Genomic DNA, 25,237 nt, shown 5'->3' with positions numbered 1-25,237 from the left:
CTGTGCCCTCTGCCTGGAACCCCCAACCTCTTGCTCCTTAGGCATATAGGAATCACCTCATCCAACCATTCCTACTTCCAGAAGGGGAAAGTGAGCCCCAGAGAGATTCAACAACCTAAGCAGGGTCACACAACAAGTCAAGACAAGGGCCCAGGCACCCCCAGCCTGAGCCCCTACCCCTGAGAGGAGGAGTTCCTTTCAGGTGACCTCAGAGATGCTGGAGCAACTCCCCTCCTCCAGGTGAGCTGACTAGGGCAGCCCTGCACTGAGAAATGTGGGTTTTCAGGCCACAAGCAGTAGAGGCAGATGAGTGTCCTGGTTCACGTCCTGGAACAGAACCACTAGACACTCCCTGCATCTTCAGCCTCCCTAGGCTTAGCAGGTTCATCTTCTAGGAAGACAGAAAGAGCAGAACAGGCTTAGTCTGAGGGGAGAGGTAGGCCTTTAGCTGGAGCTCTGGCACCCCTTCACCGAGCAAGAGAGACCCCACTCCAGAGCTGTTCTATTGTCATCTGGTAAGGCTCAGTCCCCAACCTTGTCCTCACGGAGGCCCCTTTCTCCCCACCAGGCTAGGGAGGCTCTGGGGAACAAATTGTTGAATTTTAGCTGCAGACCCACAAAGCGGCCCATCTGGAAGAAGGACCCCACTCAAGTGGGTCACATTTCAAGGGGTGCAGAGCCAAGCACCTCCTACCCCAACCCAGTGAGACATCGAATGCTGATCACCCCACACGTAGGCAAAAGCACAGGACCTTCAAGGATGCATCTGGGTCCAAGTGCACACGGGCACACACATAGCGCCCCCAGAGGAATGCAGAGCTGGAAGGGGCTCACCCAGCCAGGAAGTCTTCCAGGAGGGGGCGAATTTCCTTCATGGGAAGGAAATTCCCACGGGGCAGGTCCTGCTCTATGCCCAGGGCCCTTTCAGGGCAGCTATTGTGCCCACAGGCCCAGGTGGGTACCAGAAGGAGGTGGGGGAGGCATTGTGACACACTCCACGGCTCCATCCAAGGCCCAGCTTCCCTGCCCCTTGAGGAAGGGCAATGTCTCCCCTTCAGACTCCTGGGCTCAGGTCTGTTAGCTACACTAACCCTCCAAGGCTGGCCCCGGGCCTGCTGAACCACATCCTGTCCCAGGAGTACCTGGTTTGCCCAGCAGTGTGGCCCAGACCTTGCTCCGTGACCCAGCCAGCCACCAGCCCTCCTGGGGCCTCCCATCAATCCTGTTCTGGTATCAGGACAGCCCCGCCACCATCAAATAAATGAAAAGGAGGCCTGGCCGCTGTCTATCCTCTCCCCACTCCCCAAGAGGGCTGTCTCTTCTGCTACTTCCTAGTCCCTTGCAGGGCCTCTCAGACTTCTTGAAAGGGGGCAGTTGGGTGTGTATGCTGGGGTGGTGGGTGCAGAGAGCACACACAGCCTGGCAGCCACGTGGGCCACTCACCCCCAAGCAGTTCTGAGAAACTCTCCCGTCCTCATCTGTCTGGCACCAACAGCCAAGGTGTGGCACAGAGTCTCCGTTTCTCTAAACTCAGGATCCACTTTTGGAAATTTGGAAGCTGGGAATTGCTTGAATCCCTAATGCCTAGGACCTCAGATTCAGAATCCTAAAATTGCAGCTGCTCAACATGGGGAGAGGGAGGGCAGAAGTGGAGAGGGATGGAGAAGCCCCCACCTCAACCTGCCTCACCTCTCACCTGCCCGGTTGGTTGGTTGCTGTTCACACCTGGGGCTGATAAACCTGGGAGGTTCCAGAAGCTGCTGCTTCCTGCTTCCTCCCTGAAGCTCTGGGGAAGCTGAGTCCATTGAAAATAAGTGACAGCCCAAGGCCTCTCACTGACATACCAGGGGCTCCTGACTCCAGGCCTGACTGAGCCAGCCCTGGCTCCAAATTATGGTAGGCAGGAAGGGGAGAGGGGACACCCAGGCGCAGGGCAATGTCCTCTGGAGTGGTAGGGAAGGTGCCAGAGGAGACCCCGGCACCTGTAGGGAAAATATGCTATGGCTCCCTGTCCTGCGGGCTGACCCACCCCAGCACTGCATGGCCAGAAGGGGGTAGGCCAGGCTCCCCCAGAGGCTTGGGCAGGTGAGATTTCAGGTGTCCTCTGGCTCCCTGCCCTGAGAATGGGAACAAGAAGTAGCTGTGAGAGGTCCCAATCCTCCTCTCCCTCCCCACCTTTGGCTCACAATCTTTACCCTCACAACAGTGAAGATAATGAGAAGCTGGAAGATTTGGCCACATCCCTCCCTCCTTGGGTGGGCTCTCTGACCCTGAATCCTCCCCTGGACCCCTCTCACCTTGAGCACCACACTCTTAATCACTGCTGGTCTATGCTTCTTGCCCTCTTAGCTCTGGAACCATCGTTTCCAGGTTTGTTCAATTAGTCACCGACACCCAGCTGTACCTGATCTCAGTCCTCTTGAGAGGAATCAGGGAGAAAGACTTGGGCCCTATGATAAGGCAGGTGGGCAATGTCTGAAGGAACCTTAGGGTATCAAAGTCCCAGGAGGCCCTGGCCAGACATCAGGCAGGGAGGTGGAACACAGACCTCAGAGCCCCTGCCTGGGTGCTAGTCCCAGCTCTCCCTTTCCTTGGCTGAAAGACCACAGGCAAGTCACTTTACGTCTACTGATGTTGGTTTCCTCATCAGCAAAAGGGGGTCTGGGAGAACTATATTCAGCAAAGCCGAGCAGACAGGATGAGAACAGGGAGTAGACCTCAGGAGGTGCTCATCCCAGGGCTGAGCCCTTGGGAGCTCAGCACTTGACAGCAACCAGTCCAGACTGCAAGCAGGATGCCCTTGCAGGCATCCCATCCCCACAGCTGGCCCCAGCAATGTCACCTGACCAGGTGGCCCTCCAGTTCCAGCCTGTCACTCCGACTGGGAGTTCCCGGGGTAGGACAGGGTTTGGATCTCCTCTGGCGGCTGTGTCACCCCGTGTTCAGGGTTCTTACTGTGAAACAATAGAAATTCGGACCGCAGCTCTACTATAGAATGGGTAATCTTGGGCAAATCAGTTAACCTCTCTGGGCCTCGATTTCTTCATCTGTAAAATAGTCTAGCCCATAAGACTATTGTTGAGGATTAAATGAAATAATTATATAAAATGTTTAGCACAGTGCCTAAACATTTAGGCACATAGTAAGCTCCTTAGAAACAGTAGCTACCCCTACTATCATTACTACTATTAAATAATAATTTGGTTATTAAATTGGTCACTTAACTCCACATCCCGTCCCAGCTACTCTGATTATTCCAATGGTTTAGAACAGACGTCCTGATTATAGAACAAACTTCTCCCTTCTGAACCATATTCCAAAGGATGAGCCAGAGAGAAATCCCACAGAAAAGTCATGCAGAAGACCAACCATGTACTGCCCCCCGCCCCCAGACCGTCCCTGACACCTGGGGTCATCTGTGTCTCTGGCATAGGACTGTTCTCCCCAGAGCCTTGGTTGGAATGTACAGGTCTGGTGGCCTCTCTGATCGGGCCTGGGGGCACTCAGGAGTCAGCAGCAAGCCCTATGTTTTATGGGGAGTGCACTTATAGGGGATCTCTGAGGGCCCCCATATCCTCCTATTCAGACCCTTGGAGCCACCCTTAGTGCAGAGCCCCTTCCTGAAACATCAAACGCTCTTCTGTACAGGGCTGTGGAAGGGATGAGTCCAGCCTGCCTGAGACCAGAGGAGGGGGTGAGAGTGGCCACCCCGGGGACTGGACTCTGCTCCTGAGGGAGGGGGACCGGGTCTGCTTGGCTGAGGTCACACCCTGCTGCCTTGGCCACCAACCAGGGGAAAGCCCCTTCCTGAGTGGGACCCTGGACTGAGCTCAAGGGGTGAGGTCAGGCTATGGGAAGGGAAATCAGGGCAAGGAGGGGGACAGGGGGTGGGGGGAAAGCCTGGATCCTGATCCTGCTTCTGCCACTAATTTGCTGTATGTAACCTTGGGAAAGTGACTTTGCCTCTCTGTGCCTCATCTGCAGACTGGAACCTATCTCCTAAGGTTGGTTGGCTGGTTAACACATAAAATTGCCTGCATCGGTGCTTTGTCATCCTTGCTGATGTCCTTACTCAGCTCTCTCTGAGTTTCTTCCCCTCTTACTTGAGAGTGAGCCTTGTCTCATGGAATGATGTAAAGTTAGTAAAGTAACAAATGCGCAGTGTCAGGCACACTGTAGTACTTAAATCAAGGAGGGCACCCTTCCTTTCTCTCTCCTTTCCCAGAGAGGAGCCAGACTATGAGTCCGAGTCAAGACTGACCCCCACCAGCGCTCTTTGTGTCCAGTCTCTGGCCCTTGGCCTCAGTCTCCCCATCTGTTAAAAAAAGCTTCTGGGCCAAGTGGTCTCTGTCCATGGCCATATGTGCTCTAGCCTCCTTCTCCCCTCCATTCTCTCCTTCCTTCTCCATTTCCAACGCACGTCCACTACATCCCCTCCTACTGCAAAGAGAACCCTTGGAACCCTAAAGGGCCTGCTGGTGGGCAAGGGGTACCAGTCCTCAAGTAGCCCAGGGCCCATCCAAGGCCTCCAAGGGTTAAGATCCAGAGTGAAGGGGGGTGTGGGGAAGAGGCAGGGTGAGGCCTGGAGCCCAGGGCCTGCCTCCCCTCCCCCTACCCTGGGAACAGAAGCTACTTGTTTGGGCATCAGCCGGCTGGCTTTGAGCTTGGCCAAAGGGAGAATGGGGTGGGGAGGGGAGAGGGCCCTGGAGAGCAGAGGGGACTCCCTCCTTCCAGCCAATGGGCAAGTCCATCACTAGCCCCTAGGACTCTCAGAGGTCCCTTACCCCTATGAACTGACCCCTTCCCCCAGGTTCTGCCTTTTCTTCATTCAAACACTCACTGCTGGGGGCAGGATTTAGACTCAGGCCCAGCTGATGCCCACAACCAGGCTCTTTTTGGAGTATGGGACCAGGGCTAACACCCCATCCTACAGATGGGGAAATGAAGGCTCTGAGAAGTCTGGGGATTTGTTACTTTATTAACATAGGGTTTAAGTGGCAGCACAGGGACTACCCCACATCCCTGACATTCCCATACCTCTGCAAACCCCTTCCCCACAGAGCTCCAAGGAGGCCCTTGCTAAGCTGAGCCACTACACAGGCCTGAAAGGCTGGGCAGCAATAAGCAACCCACATCTGAAGTCCCAAAGGATGTAGGAGATTTGGAGGGGCGAAAACTTAGGGGGTGGGGGACAAGCAACCTGAACAAAAGGCTGAGGCTTGATGTATAGGAAAGCATGACTGGAACCCGACAGGTGGTGGAGGTGAGGCTGGGGTCAAGTGGGGAATGACCCAATGAAGTTTGGGTACAATCTGGGCCTCTGGTGGCCTCTGCCAATTTCCACCTCCCTAGTTGTCAGGACTCTGCCTAGATCACCCCCCTCTTGCCCTAAATGGCAAATGGGGAGGCAGGCAGAGTTCCCAGGCCAGAGTCTGGACAATCCCAAACCCATGGGACAGGGGGATGAGTTCTCTCTACACCCTGCCCTTGCTACCCCTTCGTGCCATACCCATCTCTCACCATTCCTCAAATATGACATGCAAGTTCCTGCCCCTCCTCTGGAGGGTCCTTATCCTTGTGAATTGACACTTAACTGCTGAGGCCCATTTCAGTCATCTCCCCTTGGGCCTCCAAGAGTTCCAGTCCCTCATTCCATCTCAGTGCCTGTCTAGACCTGTCTTTGTGACTCTGCTGGTATCCTTCTACCCTGTAATGAGCTTACTGGGAGGTCTCCCCTAGCCCAGCACACTCTGCTCTCTGAGACAGGCATCCTGGGTGCCTGTCTGGACCTTGGTGCTCAGTCAAATCCTTCCCTGAGTACCTCTACACACCCCCAAGCCTGGGGATCTGGGAAGGATCTTAGGACAGGAGTTTTGGGGGAGGGGGTGCATATGCCAGAAGTCATGTTGTTTGTGATGGCTTTTGACCTAAGTTCCCCAGCAACAAAAACACCCCTGGCGATCTGAGACCAAACACCCACCCCATGCCCTCCAGGCTGCACTCCGAGTCTGCTCTCTCCAGGCCCCATTACCCACTCCAGGCTTGACCCCATTCAATGTGAACACAAACCTCCTTTTTTTTCCCCAACAACTAGGCCAGGTAGGGGCTCTTGGGAGGCCATGCCACCATTTACTGTTGGGGAGTTGGGGCAGAGACCGGAAGTAGCCTTCCCAAGGTCACTGCCCAGGTCCTGGGCATAGGGTCGTAGCAATGTGCAGAGCTGTGGGGGGGTCTCCGCGGTCAACGAGGTGCGAGCCTTCCTTTCACTGATGAGAAAAGCAAGGCGTCCGAGAAGGGCTGCTAGCTCCGGATACCGAGAGCCTTCATGCCGAAGGGCTGAGGGCTGGAAGCCCCCTGTCCCGCCGGCTCGCCCTCCTCCCTCCGGTCTCTGGCCCAACGGCGCGCCGTCGGAAAGCCACCCGCATCCCCACCGCGAGACGGGAGGACAGACAACACAACCTGGACAAACACCCGCGGAAGTAGGCGTCAGGCACAGCATCGCCGCGGGGCCTCGGCGTTCCCTCCTGCGGAATGGGAAAACTCGGGGCCACACCTGGGGAAGGAGCGGGAACGGGGATGCCCCGGCAGCCTCACTCACCTGCTCTGGGCAAAGACCACGAGGAGACCCCGGTTCCGGCGCCGCCACACTCCACTCTCTCGAGCCGCAGCAGCGAACTCGCGGCCTCAGGCCGGGCGCGCCCACCCCGCCGGGCGCTTCCGCCCGCCCACGTGACGCCCTGGGAGGGGAGGGCGGGGCCTGCGCGTGACCACGCCCGAGGGCGGGGTGTGGCGCGGCCACGCCCCCTCAGTGGCCGGGCCCCGCCCAGTCAGAGTCTCCGAGTTCGCCTCGCCGAAGGGTGGGTGGGTCTGTGTGCCTCCGGTTTGGGGTCTCCCGTTTCTCTCCCTGCTCCAAGGCCCGTTTCTGTCTCCTGAGCCTACCACCCCCATCCGCTGCGTCTCCCTGCCTCTTGCTCCTCTTCTTCTGGTGACTGTGCCCACAGAGATGAGCCACACACCCCCAGGAGCCCAGACCGCCCAGGGCCATTAAGAGGGTGTAAAACACAGGACGACCAAGGTCTCTGACCTCCTCCTCTAGGAAGTCCTTCCCCACCCCATTCTCTGAGTTTATCCCACTTCCCCCCAGGGGCCACCTCCCCCAGAGGCTGGGTGGTTGGGAGGAGTCCGGCCCAGTTAGAGCGCTTCAAGATCCCTGGCTGAAGGCTGCAGCCTAAGGTTCTGGCTCCCAGGCACCTCTGGTGGCCTGAAGAACGAGATTCACTACCATCCTGCAAGCACACACACAGATGAAGGCCCAAGAGTTTGGCAAGCATTCCTGGTTCCTATGTCCAGGGCACTTTCGGGGCCAGCCAAGCCAGAAACCTTAGCTTTTCTCTGCTTCCATTTCTCCAAATTCCCCTGTGGAGTCATTTGGAAAAACAGCTCTCACCAGGGTGGGGCATAGGGTTTACTCTGAGATTGGGAGTCATTAATATGAGCACCTACTACAGGCCAGGCCCTCCTTTTATCTCAATCCTCATACCTCTGCTTGAAGGCAAAGCTCATCACTGCGGTTATGGATTAGGAATTGAACTATTGCCCAAAATTAGCAAAGCCCGTATTGGGCAAACCTGGGATTGGAACCCAAGTCGTGGTTGAGTTATGAAATCTCCTGCCTACCCACTACTGGACCTTTACTCTGCCCCTCTAGGGAAGTCTACTGTGTCTTCCTGACAACGCTAAGGTAAGTCACTTCCTGGGAGTGGAGGACGGGGCCAGACCTTGGGGAGAACTTCCTGGTCCCAAATTCCTATCGGGTGCAAAAACACTGGAGAGGGAAGAACACAGCGCCCTTCTCCCAACCTGACAGAAGGGATGTCCCTAAGGGAACAGAGGGCAGCTGGGGCCACAGAGAACAGGGAAGGCCCAGGCATCCTTCCAGACCTCAGAGCACTGAGGTAGAACACAGGAACAAGGGGCTGGCACCCGACCACTGGCAAGGGGCTAGGGACCCCATCCTTTTCGTTAACACAGGCTGGAGGTCTTCAAAATGACCTAGGGAGGGCTCAAATCACAGGGCCTATTCCCCCCAATGCACTGGAGTCTGATGACACTCACCTCAACCCCAACCTCCCTCCTCCAGAACATGATGCCCCAACCTCAGTTCTGAGGCCCACAGCCCTGGGGCCTGACACCCAGGGACCTCTCCACCTCCCTTCCCTGAGGACTACAGAGTATCAGTCCCCCAAGCCATAGATTGGATGCCATGAGGCTGAAAGTCACAAAATAGAAACCCGCTTCCCCATGGAGCTGAAGGTCACACAAAAGAACCCCACCCTCTGACCCCTGACCCAGGGCCTCTAGCCAGAACTACTCCTTCTCTCGGAGCAGTGAACGGTAGTCTGGAGAGAATGGCAGAAGGACCACCAACAAGGACACGTGGGTGGATGAAGCGTGAACTAATGAATAGACCCAAAGGGAATGGAACATACTTATAAATGGAGAAAAAGGTAACAGCCCGACCCCCCAGCTACACATGGGGAGGAAAGAGGATGCCTAAAGCAGCAAAGGTCAGGCAAGCAATAAAATTAACAAAATGAACTGTAGAGCAAGGGCACCAAGAGTGGCAGTTGTGCCCCGGACAGGTGGGAAGCAGGTACAGCGAGGAGTCGAGGAGCCGGCGGAGGCTGTGGGATGGTTTATTAGGGCTATTTCCAGCAAGGCCACAGTGCCAACCTGGGTCTGAGCCCAACGTCCTCAGGAGGCACAGGGGGTGCGGGAGGGGAGAAAGCCACCCCCAGGCTCTGCCCTGTCTTGTCTCAGTCCCTGTTAATGGTTCCACGCTCAGGTGAGCGAGGTATCATCGTCACTGCCCTCGCCGCCAGCACCGCCCATTCGCTCCTCGCGGCTCTCTGTCACCGCACTCTCGTCGATGTTCTCCAGCGAGTCCGCGTGCTGCACAGACAGCTCCGACAGCGCCAGGCTTGGCAGCGGGCTCTGCTCTGGGTGTAGCCACGGTTTGAAGTGGGGCTGATGCTTCTGCTTCCACTCGGGGTACTTGACGCACGCCTTGTACATCTTCTTCATGGCCTGTGGAGCCGCAGCACCAGAGTCAGGAGTGAACAGGCACAGGACCGGATCGCCTCTCCACATCCCCTCGCATGCTCTCCAGCCACTCAGCCCCTCCCCTGACCCCCACCCTGGCTCCCAGCATCCTGAGTTCTTGCCCCAAGTTCATAACTCTGCCCCTCAGCCCTGTCTCCCAGTCTCTATCCCCACTCCACCCGTTCAGCCCGGAACCCTCTCCACCAGCCTCCATACCCCCAAAGTCCCAAGGCCACTCACCTTGGGAGCCAGGAACTGAGAAGATTTATTCACCACCCACTTGGGTAAGGAGCCTGTGAGAGCAGGGAAGGGGAGTGAGGAGAGAAGGGAAGCAGCAGCCTCAGGCACCCAGTCCCCTGCCTCCAACCTGAGGTTTCCAGGGAGGCCACCCTCTTCTCCATGGGAGGGGTGGGGTGTGATACAAGTCCCATAAGACTTTATCATTCTCACCCTCCCTTTCCATTTCAGAACAAGGTCCTTAGGCTCAACTCTGTGTCCCTGCCCCCCTCCTGCTGAGCCCCAGAGGGCTGCAGGCAAGAAAACTGCAGGGTTCTAGGTGACTACAGGCTACAGAGGGACTGAATTCCTGACCCAGTAAGCTCCTGCCGGCTGCCTGCCCTCCACTCACACTAACATCCCTTCTCATACCCAGTCCCTCTATGGGGAATAGTCCTGATGCTTAGCCCCTCCTCTGCCTGTACCCCAGAAAGCCTCCTACCCCAGAAAGCCTAGCTGCTACAACAGGCCTCTTAGCTGGGCACCCCAGCCTGGCCTGACTTGGAATCCACAGCCCAGCTCTCCACCCCGTCTCATTCATTCCCAAGTGTCTGCTCTGCCTTTGACACTCAATACACTCATTCAATGAGATGCTGGGGAGCCAGGGCCTTGACCACTGGGCCCTCAGTGGGGTTCAGGGAATTCCCAGGTAAAGGTGCTTGGGGCTTACCCATCCTTGAGTCATCCATCCATTCATTCACTCACTCCACATTCGCTCAGTGATACCCTCTGACCCCTGGGCCAGCCCTGGGGACCCAGAGAGGAACTCACTGTCTGGGGGGCCCAACAGTGTGCCAAATGCTCTGCTAGAGGGGAATGGGCCCACGGAGCAGGGAGCCAGCGACTCCTCTGGGTATTAGGGATAGAGGAGGTGACATCTGAAGCCGTCCTGGAGGGACGAGTACGGGAGAAGAGGTGTGTCTAGGCTGCCTAGACAGGGAGGTGGGAATGTGTAAAGAAGTATGAGGAGGGGCCAGGAAACCTGGGCAGGGGGCTTAGCCTCCACTCCTCAAAAGAATCTGAAGCAGAAGAGAGTCACGAGGAAATAAGTGTTTTGGAAAAATTCTTCTGGGTGGCTATCTGGACAGACAAGGTGGATTAGTATGGAGAAGAATGACAGATTCAGGAGCTATTTGGGAAGTAAAATCAGTAAGAATTGGTTACTAGGTTTGGGAGCTGAGAAGAGGGAGCCTCACATGACCCCATTTTCTTGGCCCAGGTAACTGAGGGAAGACTTAGGAGAAGGGGCAAGTTAGGAGGGGAGTTGGTGAGTTCAGCATTGGACACAGTGAGTCTCAGGTCCTACAAGACGTCCTGGGGGACATGTCTAGGAGGTCGTGGCCACAGGGATCTGGATCTCAGCAGAGAGCCATGTGGTCAGCTGGCCACAGACGCCTTGGAGTGGCTGAGCCTTCCCAAGGGAAAGAGAGCTGAGGCCTGGAAAATCCAGGCCTCTGGGATGGACAGAGGATGGCCGCTCTCTATATCAGCAAGATAGAGAGCGGCCAGGGAGCAAGTCAGAGTATAGGAATGTGAGCACTAGGAAGGGAGCTCTAAGCTTCATCGTGGGACACTGGCTACCACCTTGGCCCTTGCTTTTCAAACAGCTGTGAAGTCTCAAACCGTGGGTCAAATGATGAGTATGTTTTGGATGAATATGCCCCAAAATACAAAACAACTCCTAACAAAAACCCTTCTGGGTTCTGAGTAAATCAAGCCCCATCCCCTGGGAAATAGGAGAGGCTCCCATGGTAGGCTCCAGGGCCAAGCCTCACCTTTGGGGTCCACCTGGGCCAGGTAGGTGATGACGCAGCTCTTGGGCCCCGTGCTCTGGATGAGGTAGCCCGTCTGGATGGATACAGCTCGGACCAAGTCTTTCCGAGGCGGGTATTTCTGGGGACAGAAGGCACAGGGAGGTCAGACTTAGGGTGGGGGCAACGGAGGTGTCTCTGTGAGTATACACATACACACACACACACACACACACACACACACACACACACACACACACAGTTAGTTAGTTCATATCTCCTGGTGTCCACTCCAGGCGAGGCCTGCTGCTGGGGTAAGGAGAAAAGGAGGAGTCAGACTAGGCCATCCTTACCCTTTTTAGGGTCAGGGTTCAGGAGCACACACAGGCATGCACACGCATACCTACACACACACACACACACACACACACACACACACACACACACGCTTGTCCTTGCCCAGGCCAGCTATACCTGCTTGCCCTACCTGTCATGGAGATCAAAGTGGCCCAGTGAGGGAACCCTGACCTCACTCTCCCCTTTCCTAGTGAGACCATGCAGAGCCCAACCAATGGAATTCAGCCCATCTGAGGGCCAACAGATTTCATGTCTGGCTTGAAGTCACAGGGAAGTCATGGTAGCAACCAGGGTCCTCTCCCTAGGCTAGGCCTGCCAGCCCAGCCCTACCTGGCACCTTCCCTGCCCACCCAGCCGGGAAGGCAGGTCAACTCACGGGATGTTTGACTGAGTAGTTCATAATGATGTAATCAGTGCCCATGGGGAGCCAGGAGCGAAGGGTGATGACATCACGGTTCTTCAGGGGCTTTGGACACCTCCCTGTGGAGGGCAAGGGACAGTTCAGCCAGACCACTGGCCTGCCCGACTGACTGCAAGGGAGGGCATGGCAGAGGCTAGCGACACAGGGATGCCTAATTAACTGCCAACTCCCCCTGAACCAAAGAGGTACCCCCAACACCACAGTCCAAGAACTGGAACTAGGGAAGAGACAGAGCACAACCCTCTCCCCTCCTGTCTCCAGCCACCCATGCTCCTCACAACCTCACACAGCCCTTACCTTGCTGGCCTGGCTTGTTTGTATATGTGAGTATATGGGAAAATAACGGTATTATTTGATGTACGTACATGAAAACATGTGACTGTGAATACGCGGCATATGGCTGTGGGTTGTATACATGTGTACACGTGTTTGTGCGGAATGTGTATACATGAACATGGGAGTGCATAATGTGTTTGAGTGTACGTGTGTGCATGTTCACAACTGTCTGGGAGTGGACAGGGATGTCAGGAAGGGCAGCCCAACATCTCAGCACTCAGGTCTCTGAGCACCTTGGCCGTGGGAGCGACCACAGGGAGGGAAGACGGGAGGAGGAGCCTCAGCTGGAAGCCTGGGAGAGGCCTGCAGGAGGCTAGGGGAGTGTGCTTGGGCCTGCTCACAAGAATAATAGCCCACGTCAGCATTGACTGTCAAGCGAGCGATGTCGAAAGTCTCAATGACGTTGCTGTCCCACTTCTTTCGGTATTCAATGTCATGTAGGACATCGTAGAGTGTCTCGGCTGGCACATCGCGGCACTCCATCCGGCACTGTAGATAAACACATGGGTTGTCAGGGTCACACAGGGTTCAAAGCCTTGGTACCAGGGGTCCAGAGGGCAGACGGGCAAAGTGGGGAGGAGAAGGAGGAGGACAGGAAGGAACAGCGACCTCTAAAGCCAACATGGACTCGCCACTTGCCACGAGTCCTGTCCAGCCCTCCCAGAAGCCACCTGTGCCAGGAGACAGCAGCCCCTGTATCCACAGACTGTTCCCCCACCTTAGCTCCCAGCAAACCTCCCCATTTGTCCCTGTTTCCTTCTCAAGGAAGCCTTCCTGCATTATCCAGCCATACACTGAGTCCCTATACCTGTGCCCTCTCAGACCCTTGAAGTGCATGGTCGCAGGCTCACAACTGATTCAACACAGAACCTGGTATGGATACATGTTGAAGTGAAAGCATGAATGAACAAACAAATGCCTCAGTGGATGATTTCTTTCCTCCTTCGTACCTTATCACCTGGCCATACCACTTGTCCTCCTTTTTTTTTTTTTTTTAATCCAACAAGCATCTTTGGATTTCTTATTATTTATTAGCCTTGCCTTCAAAGACCTTTCTGTCCAGCGGAGAAAAGAGCCAAAGATACCTTTTTAAAAATTTTAACCCTTACAATAACTCTGCCACACAAGAAATCCAAGGAGGAAATCGAGGTTCAGAAAGATTAAGTAAAGTAACTTGCCCAAGGTCACCCAGCTGGAAAGTAGCAGAGATATGGGATTTAACCCAGATCACACGTCTGGAAAGCCAGTAAAAACAGAATGAGGTTTCGCCAGATTTGCACTCAGCAAGATGAAACTTAGTCCATAGCCTTGTTCTGTGATTTTTTTCACCCAAGAGCCCAAACCCCAGGATCCAAGTTCCTCTCAGCAAGTGAACAAATTTTCTTGCATGTTTAAAAAGATCTCCCAGGCCGAGGCCGGTTTGGCTCAGTGGATAGAGCGTCGGCCTGCGGACTCAGGGGTCCCAGGTTCGATTCCGGTCAAGGGCATGTACCTTGGTTGCGGGCACATCCCCAGTAGGGGGTGTGCAAGAGGCAGCTGATCGATGTTTCTCTCTCATCGATGTTTCCGACTCTCTGTCCCTCTCTCTTCCTCTCTGTGAAAAATCAATAAAATATTTTTAAAAAAATAAAAAATAAAAAGATCTCCCAGAACTGATGTTCAGACAGTGCCAAGGGAAGCACACACATTGCTTTCTACTAAAAAGGGGAATACACACAACCATATGAGGGCGGTGCCACATTGCCTTCCCCCTAATTTTGGGTTAGGCCGTGGGGCTCCTAACCATATGAGAGGCCACAGGAAGGACACATCACTACCTATTGGGTATTTTAGGAACCAGTGAAGTCATCAAGCCCTAGATACACTTCACTTTTCAGAAAATAAAGAGGACAGAGGAACAAGCTAAGTGTTACCATGAGAAGCTAAGTGTTACCATGGGAATACAACCAGACAAAGCCAGAGGGTGAGATATTCTGCAGAGTTACTGGTCCAGTCTCTTCTACAGATTAATGTCATGAGGAACTAGGCTAGACTGACAGACTTCTAGGGCACAACAACCAGATGGAAAGTGTGTTCCTGGATTGCGTTCTGATTTGGACACAACAGCTATAAAAGGACATTTAGGACAACTGGAGAAATATGAACATGATCTGAGTGTTAGATGTGCCAAAAAATGTGCTGAATCAAAATGGCGAAGATTGCTCCCTGAAAACAAAAAAGCAGATTACAAAATAGAATGCATGGTAAGCTCTCATTTGGGGTGGGGGAAATATATGCACAGAAAAAGCTCAGGAAGCACAATCACTAAAGTGTTAGCAGTGGTGACCTCTGAATGATGAGAATATGGTGGGCTTTGGTTGTTATTGGTTGGGGTTTTTTTGTTGTTGTTTTTTTTGGGGGGGGGCGTTGCTGTTTGTATTTCTAATTTTCTAAAATGTATAGTACTGCTTCTATAATAATGAAAAAATTTTAAATAAAAAGTTCCCCACATGCCTGGCCAGTGTGGCTCAGTGGCTGAGCATTGATCCATGAACCAGGAAGTCAGGATCCCAATTCTTCATCAGGTCATATGCGCCAGTTACCTGCCAATCCCCAGTGTGGGGGCATGCATGCAGGAGGCAGCCGATCGAAGATTCTCTTTCATCATTGATGTTTTTCTCTCTCCCTCTCCCTTCCTCTCTCTGAAATCAATTATATATATTATATATTTTAAACTTCCCCCAGAGATATTGAGAGGTGCACGTACCACATGCCAGGTACTATCCTAAGTGCTTTATACATATTACAGCATTTTATTCTTATAGCCACAGTCTGAGGTATTAGCCCCATTTTAGAATTAAGAAAACCGAAGTTCAAGGACAGACTCCAGCCTGCAGATTCATGTGACCCTGAACATGTCACTCTCCCTCTGTTTGCTTTCCTGCTTCAGGAGGGGGTATGACTAGATCCAATCATTTAACAACCCCCAGTTCCAGCCCCGTGTGGAGCTCACAAGAGTCAGAGATGAACCTGGGACCTGTCCTTGAAAAGCTTCCAGCTGAGAAAGGAGACCTACTTGAAAATGAGAAGGTGCCCTAGACTGCCTGGTGGGGGAGCTGAGGAGGTCAGCTCTGTGATGTGGGTGAGGAGTCAGGCTCCATGCAGAAGCTCAGTCTGGAGGGTAGGTGTCTGCCAAGTGGCCTTGGGGGAAAGAACGGCCAGGGAACAGGCACAGAGGAGACGAGAGTGTGGCCTGTAGGAGCTGAATGAGTTCCATTTGCTCCAGTTCCCAGGGTGTGGTATAGCCTAACTCTTAAAAGGTCCTGGTTCCAGATCTCCCTGGAGAAATATGTAATTCTGGGACTAGGTCAGAGTAAGTATAGGTGAGCCTGGAACATCTTATTGTGCAAAAAAAGGACTACCCACAGAATGCTAGGGAACTTGCCCAGAGGACACAGGAGCCAGTGCGACGAGCTTCCACTGGTTTGGTTGACCAACTCATCAGTGTTTACCTGAAGCGTTCCCAGTTTTAGCACTGAAATCCACATCCCAGAAAACCCCTCTGACCTGGGCAAACTAGGACAGCCAGCCACCCACCATGGGCTAAACCTGGGACATCCTGTGTATTAACATGAATAATGAAAGTAACAAGTTCTATTCCACTGAGTAAAATAGAGATATACAGATATGAATAAATAAATAAATTGAATGTTTAATAAGGGTATTTACATAGTTTCAAAGTACCTTCCCATCAAATAGTTATTACAAAGGGGAAATGAGTAACTCCATAGTAGAGAAACCTGACAGGTCCCACCTTAATCAATCAATCAAAGTGAACATCATTAGTAACGGGACAAGTTAAACTGGGTGCTACCTGATAGGACAAAATGTAAAAAATACAGGCATGCCCTGGCCAGTGTGCTCAGTTGGTTGAATGTCTTCCTGTGCACCAAAAGGTTGCTGGTTCGATTGCTGGTAGAGATACATGCCTGGGTTGTGGACTTGATCCCCAGTAGAGGGGAGGGAGAGCAAGAGGCAGCCGATCCATGTTTCTGTCTACTCCTCTCCCTCCCCCCTTCTTTCTAAAATCAATAAAAACCTATTTAAAAACAAAAGAATACAGGAACCACTTATGTGGTATCTCTGCCAAAGATGTGTAACCTAAACCTAATCATCAGGAAAATCAGACAAACCCAAAATGAGGAACTTTGACAAAAGAATTGGCCTTTAAGTGTCAGGGTCATGAAAGTCAAGAAAACTCAAGAACTATATCAGACTGAAAAGGAGACTAATGAAACATCCTATATAATAAAAGAGTAATATGCAAATTAACCATCACTTCGCTAAACCCACAAGCCACACCCACCAGCCAATCAGGAGCGAGTATGCAAATTAACCCAACCAAGATGGCTGCGGCCACGAAGTGAGCAGGAGGCTTGGGTTTCCCTGGCAATGGAGGAAGCCAAGCTTTCTGCACAACCTGGCAGGCCCAGGCCTCCACTCGAGGCTACAAAGTTTCAATTATAGAAGATAAATAAATTCCAACAAAAATGTCTGCAGCCATGGAACAAGGAGGAGGCTTGGCTCCACTCAAGGCTACAAAGTTTCAATTGTAGGAGATAAATAAATCCCAGATACCAGGGCCTCCGCTTGGGTCGCCGGAGGGCATGGCTGGCCTGCAAACCACTACAGGCCCCTCGCCCAGGCCTCCCCATGCCCCAAGGGAACCCCCACCCTGATCTGGGACACCCTTCAGGGCAAACCAGCTGGCCCCCACCTATGCACCAGGCCTCTATCCTATCTAATAAAAGAGTAATATGCAAATTGACCATCACTCCAACACACAAGATGGCTGCCCCCATGTGGACACAAGATTGCCTGCAAGGGAGGGCAGTTGTGGGTGATCAGGCCAGCAGGGGAGGGCTGTTGGGAGGGACCAGGCCTGCAAGGGAGGGCAATTGGGGGTGATCAAGCCTGCAGGGGAGGGCAGTTAGGGGTGACCAGGCTGGCAGAGGAAGTTGGGGGTGACCGGGCCTGCAGGGAAGGGCAGCTGGGGGGGACCCAGGCCTGCAGGGGAGAGCAGTTGGGGGGAACCAGGCCAGGCCTGCAGGGGAGGGCAGTTAGGGGTGACCAGGCCGGCAGGGGAGGGCAGTTAGGGGCAAACAGGCTGGCAGGAGAGCAGTTAGGCATCAATCAGGCTGGCAGGGGAGTGGTTAGGGGGTCATCAGGCTGGCAGGCAGAAGCGGTTAGGGGTAATCAGGAAGGCAGGCAGGCAGGCAAGCAGTTGGGAGCCAGCAGTCCTGGATTGTGAGAGGGATGTCTGACTGCCCGTTTAGGCCCAATCCCAGTAGGACATTCCTCGAGGAGTTCCAGATTGGAGAGGGTGCAGGCTGGGCTGAGGGACACACACCCCTGTGCACGAATTTCATGCAGCAGGCCTCTAGTGAGTGAATGAATGAGTGAGTGAACAACATGATGGGAGGGATGTGATGGTGGGAGGAGATGGCAGACATGAGATCTGGCATCACCAGGAGCATCCAAACAACCTTCTATTAAGTAGCCATGGGGAGATCCAGGTGCTGCATCAGACATTCAACACACACTCTTCAAACCAGATTTAGAGCTGGTGTCATGTCTGTGCTGCAAAATAGAAAACTGAGCTCAGGAGAGTAAGCAACCTGCCCAAATCAGGCAGCCAGAAAGCAGCCTGGCAGGGATTCAAAACAAAACCCGGTCTTGCTGTAGTCCTCACCATCAAGGAGCACTCAAGGTGGCTTCTGAAGAAACCAGAGTGTCTCTAAATCCAAGTGTGGAAGCTGGTTTGGCTTCGCAAGTCCTCAAACGTGTGTATAGACAGTGAGTGTATGGAGGGGCCGTGATAACAGGATGATGGTCTGTAGGTTAGAGTCCATCCTGGGAATGCCTCTTCCCTTGGGCCAGCTTCGGCGCCCCAGGGCCTGGCTGCACCCACTGCTGGGTACACACTGAAAGGGGTTCACCTTGCCCAGACATTGCCCATTCTCCGTCAGCCTTTTGGATCAGGATTGTTGTGGCTTCAGAACCAAAGGCCTCCCTCCAGACAGCAGACAGTGGGCGGGCACACCGAGCCCCAACACAGTGTAAACTCTGCATACCATTTTATCTTCAAGATACAGATGGAAACTTCAAAGGCTTCCCAGCTTGTGGCAGACTCGCAGGGAAGAAGGCTAGTAGCAGGGCCCGGTTGGAAGGAGGGCACTGGGAAGGTAAGAACCCTGGCTGTGGTGACCCTCCAGGTGAGAAAACTGAGGTCTGGGTGGGTCTGAGCTCCTAGCCCAGCTCTTTCCACCGCCCCCAGGAGGCAGTGTGGCTACATCTAGCAATGTTCTTGCCTGCAGGGCCAGGAGCCACATCAGCAAGGTGTAATACTAAGAGGCTTTGGGAGGCACAAGTGGGGCAGGGGTGAGTCAATGGAGAATACCTAGTGGGCGGGTCTATGACTAGAACCCATATTCATTGGACCCTGGGCAAGTCAGTCCCTTCAGTGAATACCTGGGAGCTCCCAGAACTGAAGGGAAGGAGCTAAACTGGACTACAATGCCCTTAAATCCTGGTTACAACAGGGAGCCTGACATGCAGCCATTTCACAGCTGAGAAAACTGAGGCTCAGGGTAAATACAGACAATGACCCCTCCAGACCCTGTGACAGGGAGAACTGGGATTGCCCAAAACTCCTGGGCCCAACGCCACCCTCCAGCACCCTGAGTTCCACAGAGCCATGGTCAGAAAGGACTGGACAATCAAGGAAGGCCATCAGGGAAGACTCCTGCAGTCTTTGGGTCCGGCAATCCCAGATTCCAACCCTCTCCTTGGGCACAAGATTTAAGTCTCCTGAGTTTCAGTTTCCTCATATGAAAAGTGGGGATACTGCCCTGGCCAGGTAGCTCAGTTGGTTAGAGCATCATCTAGATATGCTAAGGATATGGATTTGATCCCTGGTCAGGGCACATACAAGAATCAATGCATAAATAACTGGAACAAGAAATCAATGTTTTTTTTCTCTCTTTCTCTCTCAAATCAATAAATTTTAAAAAGAAAAAATGCGGATACTAATAGAGATGGAGATGCTGTGATTACATTAAATGAGGTAATGTATATAACATGCCTGGCACATAGAAAATACTCAAAAAACAGTAGCTGTTATTACTCCCGCAGGCTTTCTCCAGCTGCCATTCATCTGTCCACATGCCAGAACTAGGTCCATTTGCAAGTGCTTCCTTAGATTTTGTGCCCTAGGCACCTCTCTTACCTCACCCTGGCCCTGCCCTTTTGTCCATCCATTCGCCACTTTCTGGAGTCTGCTATGTTCCAAGCCTGCAACTGGGCAGCAGGGACCCAGAGGTGAATCAGACCGGGGCCCTGCCCCAAAAGAGCCCCATCAAGTGGATGGTAGGAAAGACAGGGACACAAAATCCCAGTAGAGAATGAGCAGTGTTGGGGGATGGGGAGTGAAAGTAAGGGAACTGTGGGAGCAGAGGGTGATGAAGCCTAAAAGGAAAGGAAGCTCAACTGCCACAAGGGGAGATCGGGCATTTCAGGCAGCGAGACTGGTGGGGTTCAAAGGCCTGGAGGCTTAACGAAATATGCACAGAGCAAGGCCCAGTGTCCAAACTGTGTCTCTCTCCCCTTCTCCTCTCTCCCACCCCTTGCCTGTGCTTCTCAGTCCTTCCCATTGCTCAGCAATTAGAGGAGGAATCTCCATGGAAGGAGGGAAGTGTTGGGGAGAGGGCAGGCGAGGTGGGGGGGGCAGCAGTATCTCCCAGGACCCTTTTCCCTGAGACAAGAGAAAAGAAGTCAGGTCACCTGCATAGAGCTGTGATATGGCCTTGATGGCCAAAGGCCAGGGCAGTAACAAACAAACTGAGACACAGACAGGTGAACCCAAGTTTGGCCCTCACCCCAAGACCTCACACAGTAGGTCTCCAATATCCTTGCCCACAGGATCTGTGGGGCCCGGAGATGATCTCTTCCACCACTAGTCTACAGGTTACTTCTGGGGAAACTGAGGCCCACTTGCATTCAATCCCTCAGGCTGTGCCGCCTTGTCACCATGTTGCATTTTAATAGTTCCGTAAAAGGAATAACTGTTAAGCAAATGGCCCTTTCTCAATAGAACCACATTCAAATCAGAGGAATTACTCCCAGGCACTAAGTATCAAATCAGTCACAGTCCCAAACAATAGCCACCACCTCAATAACCATTGTCATGTGCTCAAATCACTAATTTATTATCCCACCAAGGAGATAGCAGCACCTGGACCATGGACCCCCTGGGCTAAAATATAGGTCAAACCGACTCTGCCAATAGTCAAGGACCGTGGTCGGCAAACTCCGGCTCGCGAGCCACCTGCGGCTCTTTGGCCCCTTGAGTGTGGCTCTTCCACACAATACCACGGCCTGGGCGAGTCTATTTTGAAGAAGTGGCGTTAGAAGAAGTTTAAAAAATTTGGCTCTCCAAAGAAATTTCAATCGTTGTACTGTTGATATTTGGCTCTGTTGACTAATGAGTTTGCCGACCACTGGTCAAGGACACCAAACTGCATCCTGTGCAGAAATGGACTCTTACCCTCCCAACACCCCGATGGGTATCATCATCCCCACTTCTAGGTGCAGAAAGTGAGGCCTAGAGAGTTACAATGATTGACCCAGGCCACACAGCTAACCAGTGGTGAAGCAGAGAACCAGAGCCTGGGTGTGCCTGACCCCAAAGTGTCAGGACATTCTGCTCCTTTCATCAAGGAAGCAGACTGACTGGCCCAGCTAAAACAAACATGCTGGCAACTGGAGACGGTCTTAGTTAATTGATGGCTAGTATGCAGCGCTCATTGGATTCAGAGGGCTTGCTGACCAGAGAGGCAAAGCTCAGAGGTTCTTCCTCTGAATGAGGTCACTGTCTCCATCCTCAGATCTCAATGGACTCAAAGGCAGGGTCACACTTGCCCAAAACCCAGCACTGGGGCTCTGCAACTAGAAGCCCCCTCGGAGAACCTTCCGGTCATGCATTGCCCCACCAGACCCAGCCAGGCCCCCCAGGCTTACACTTCACTCAGCAGTTCCAGGGGCTGTCTGGGTCAGACAGGCCTCTGCCCTAGCCACATCCTACCTGTGTGGCCTTGGCTTGGGCAAAGGACTTCAGCTCTGAGTCCCAGTATCTTCATCTGTCAAACAGGATATTCCTCTCCTCAGAGTGCAACTGTGAGGATTATATGAGACTCGGACATAAAGCCCAGCAGCTTTCCCTGACTTCTCAGGACCAGCCCAGGGGAGCACCTTCCTGCTAGTCCCCAAAGGTCAAGCAAGATATACAGGGACAAGGAACAACATTTAGAGCAACAGAAATGCCCCATGTCTCTCCTCAGGGTAGATGGACGGGAGGGGCAGGTGGCCCTCTTACACCAGGACCCTACACGAATGCCCCCAGACACACACACCACCCTCACAGCCACAGCCAGATGCTGCCCTCATGTCAGACCAGGCCCTCCTCCCAGGGCCTGCTCACGCCCCAGCTTGCTGGCTTCAAGGCCCTCCACTCTGCCCCTCCCAAAGCCCACAGGGCCAGTGTTGAGACAAGCTGGTAGAGCCCCTCTGCCCTTGCCTCTGGGTTTCTGGGGCCCCCAGCAGGGAGACCCCTAAGACCTTCCTCCATGTTCCCCCAAATCTCAACAGCAGCACAAGTGTCAGGACATTCTGACACAGGGGTCCAGGAAAGCAGGGAGGGGGTGGTGCAGGAGGAGAGAGATCTGATTGGTCCTCCCAGGACCTCCCTTGGCCGGCTCCTTTTCTATTTTGTCTTCAAACTTCAGCCTGGCTGACCCCTGTCCCTAAATTCTTCAGGTTGGGCTGGGGCCTACCCTTCAGCCCCCAGTGCCTCCCTCCATCGGCACGCACTGCAGTGCATCCACTTGTCGGCAATGCTGTGGCCCCTCGTCCACCTTGGCATCCCTAGGGCCTGGCACAGCTCAGTAAAGGCCTGTTGCCTGAACAGCAGGATGGACAGGTGAGCCAACAAAGGAGCTGTGGGAGCTTCTCCTGGCTGGCAAATACTTTCAAAATCATAAAAATGTATCTTTCAACTTAGTTCCTGTTACTCAGGACCAGAAATTTATACTCAGGGGGAAAAAATACAAAGTAAGAAAAAAGTCCTGTTACAATATTCATGACTGTATTATTGCATTAGTCATTAGCAAAATATATTGGAGAACAACCTGGACCACCACCAACAGCAGGACCTGGCTGGGTTAAGAATGACATCTCACCTTGATAATTACTGCCAGTTACAGAGGTCTGTGGGCTCCCCCGGGCCAGGGGCAGGGGCTGAACTGGCTCTGAACCCTCAAAACCCAGAACAGGCTTCAAAACCCAGAACAGGCCTGGCAGGGAGCAGCTGCCGGAAATGTTTGTGAATTAATAATCCTGTAGCAATATGAGATACTTCCACAGACGCAATGTTAAATGAACAAAGGAGGATATTAACTTCTCCCAGTGCCATAGTCTAAACCAGCCATTTTCAACCTTTTTCATCTCATAGCACACATAACTAATTACTAAAACTCTGCAACAAATGTGTATTTTTTGCTGATCTGACACACACACAAAAAAAGGTATAATTTTTAAGTCATTCACACCAGAGGGCTGTTGTTGTATTGGCTGTTGTCATATTTTTTATTTGGCAATCTAAGGGAAAAGAGGTCAGTGCCCCTGACTAAATAGTCATGTGTTGCATGTTTTAAACATTCTTGCAGCACACCGGTTGAAAATTGCTGGTCTAAATGTAGTATAAATGATCTATACCTTCGAATGAGAGCTGGAAGGAACAAAAAAAAAAAAGTTTTACTCAGGAATTGAGGCTCTGGGTGATTGATTCTTCATTTTTGGATTCTTGTGACTGTTGATATAATACAGTTTCTATAAGATATAGAAACTATATCTTTTTTTTTTTTCTAAGTTAAGAGTGTTGTCCAGAATCCCAAGGTTCTAGTCCCCTGGACAAGGAAGCCGGGACTCAGCTGAGATGGTGTCTGAGGTTGCCCATGCTGGTGCTGAGTTACCTTGGAAATGCTCCAGTCGTGTGGCAGTGCTGGGAGTGGAGCCAGAGGGGACTCAGGGCCCTTCCACCCTCGGGCTGCGGCATAGGCATGACAACCCTGGGCAGTCAAGGCAGGGACAGAGGGGAAGCTGGGGACGAAGGTACAGGGAGGGGCGCCTAAGTGGAGTCCTAATGGATGAACAGAAAGTAGATGGCACCCAGATGTAAGGATGGGGAAGAGGCTCCTGGCAGAGGTGCTGGTATGAGCCTGGGGATTGGAAACGGCCTGGAAGGGCTGGGGGAAGGAGAGGGCTCGTGCAATTCCACGAGGTAACCTGAGTGAGAAGGATGGAGGCGGAGGAAATGGAGCTGTCCCTTGGGTACCTCAGACTGTTCATCCATTCATCCATTCAACAAATGTGAATGGTGTGCCAGCTCTGTGCCACGCTCTGTGCTAGGGGTATAGCAAATTCATCTAATCCTATCCTCTCAATTACCTAGGAGGGAAGATTATGTCCATTTGTAAATGGTGACTCAGAAAGGTGAAGTGGAGGAACTAACCTGGAACCCACTGTGACCCAAAGTCCACCCCCAAGGATGTTCCCCAAGAACACGGCTCTGCTCTGTGGGGGACCCACGGGATGCCAGGTGGGCCAGCACCTGGCCAGGGGAGGACTGTCCCTGGGGGGCCACACTAGGAGCTGTGGCTGTGGCTCTGTCTGCAGCGAGGGGAGCTGGAGGGACACCGAGAGCACGTGTGGGGTGGTGCACCCAACACAGGGTCTCCTTCCCCCACCTTCGGGCTCAGTATTCCCACCTGCAAAATGACAGACGAGTCCTGTGCCCTCTCTTCTGAAGAGGAGATCTAAAACCAGATATGCCCAACCCATCTTCTCCCCAAAAAAGGGGCCCTTCTGAGATTGTGGTGGAGAGTGGAGGTGCTGCTACGCCTCCCCTAGACAGAGCTCCATGAGTCTGCTCAGGCAGACCACGCTGGGCCCTCTGCTGCTCTCCATCCAGGGCTAAATGACTCATGGCTGCTCGCCTCCTCCCTCCCCCGTCTCCAGCAGCCTCCCTGGACCCCCACCCCCAGGCTCATGAGCAGCAAGCCCCAGCTCTGCAGCAGTAGGAACATCCTGCTGACATCTCAGAAGCTGACCTCCTGGTCTGGAGCTCCCGCCACTCTGTTCCAGCCCTGGGGGAGATGGAGGAGCCAGACAGAGGAGGGAGAGCTGAGAAGAAGCAGAGTGTGAGTGGGCCTGGAAGAAAAGGGAGGGGGTGATGGGAGACCAGTGAGACCAAACAGGGGCAGGCCTGACACACAGACATCAAGACAAAGGCAAACTGGATAAACACCCCCCTGGGCTTCAGGGACCACAGTGGCCTCCAATAAACTCCACACTGCATCTTCACCAGCCGCCTGGGCATCACCCCTGGACAGCCCACACACCTTCATACGCACCATGTCCACCATTGTTGTATTGTCTACCCCAATGCCCACCCCGCTCTGCTCCGCTCCTGTGCCCGGAACCCAGGCAAGGTCTGGACTCATCCCTCACTGCCATCCCTGGGGCTCCGCTCAGTCAGGACCTTCTCAACAGCTCCTCTTCACCAAACCCAGACAGGCCTCACCATCCTTGCTTCGAGTACTGCAGCCACATCCTCATCTCACGGCTCCCAGGACAAGCTGTCCCCTGCAGCCAGGGAGCTTTCTGAAACCCAGAGCTAATGACGGCCCTGACCAGCTTGAGAGACGCTGCTACCTCTCTCTCTGCCTTCGGCAAATCCTAACTCCAACGTCCTCCTCACTCCGGCTCTGCCTCCACTCCTTTCTCACTCTCAGCCCATCCCTCTGCTTCCCTGAGGGACTCACCAAGACCTTCTCAGCTTGGTGCCTGACTCTTGCTGCCAGCCCCTGGGCTCCCTCAGTCTGGGTTTTCACAGAGGACT

General features: G+C 53.3%; 2 protein-coding genes across 3 annotated transcripts in view; both read right to left on the bottom strand.

The window, feature by feature from the left end:
• ARAP1 (ArfGAP with RhoGAP domain, ankyrin repeat and PH domain 1) overlaps nt 1-6,687 on the bottom strand; it is a 62,266-nt gene extending 55,579 nt beyond the window's left edge. The window contains exon 1 of the mRNA XM_054725125.1: nt 6,599-6,687. The gene's annotated coding sequence lies outside the window, so the exon portion shown is untranslated. The remainder of the gene's footprint in view (nt 1-6,598) is intronic.
• A 1,993-nt stretch (nt 6,688-8,680) lies between these two features.
• Nucleotides 8,681-25,237, bottom strand: part of STARD10 (StAR related lipid transfer domain containing 10) — a 29,008-nt gene continuing 12,451 nt past the window's right edge. For both annotated transcript variants that reach the window (XM_008149943.3, XM_054725042.1), the window contains exons 3-7: nt 12,585-12,732; nt 11,863-11,966; nt 11,154-11,271; nt 9,343-9,395; nt 8,681-9,087 (exon numbers count right to left, since the gene is read on the bottom strand). In XM_008149943.3, coding sequence (XP_008148165.1) covers nt 8,842-9,087; nt 9,343-9,395; nt 11,154-11,271; nt 11,863-11,966; nt 12,585-12,732 — 669 coding nt within the window. In that variant the 3' untranslated portion in view covers nt 8,681-8,841. The remainder of the gene's footprint in view (nt 9,088-9,342; nt 9,396-11,153; nt 11,272-11,862; nt 11,967-12,584; nt 12,733-25,237) is intronic.

The sequence above is a fragment of the Eptesicus fuscus genome, chromosome 13, assembly GCF_027574615.1.
Source record: "Eptesicus fuscus isolate TK198812 chromosome 13, DD_ASM_mEF_20220401, whole genome shotgun sequence".
Classification (NCBI taxonomy): Eukaryota; Metazoa; Chordata; class Mammalia; order Chiroptera; family Vespertilionidae; genus Eptesicus; species Eptesicus fuscus.
This window is presented reverse-complemented; position numbering and strand designations above follow the sequence as displayed.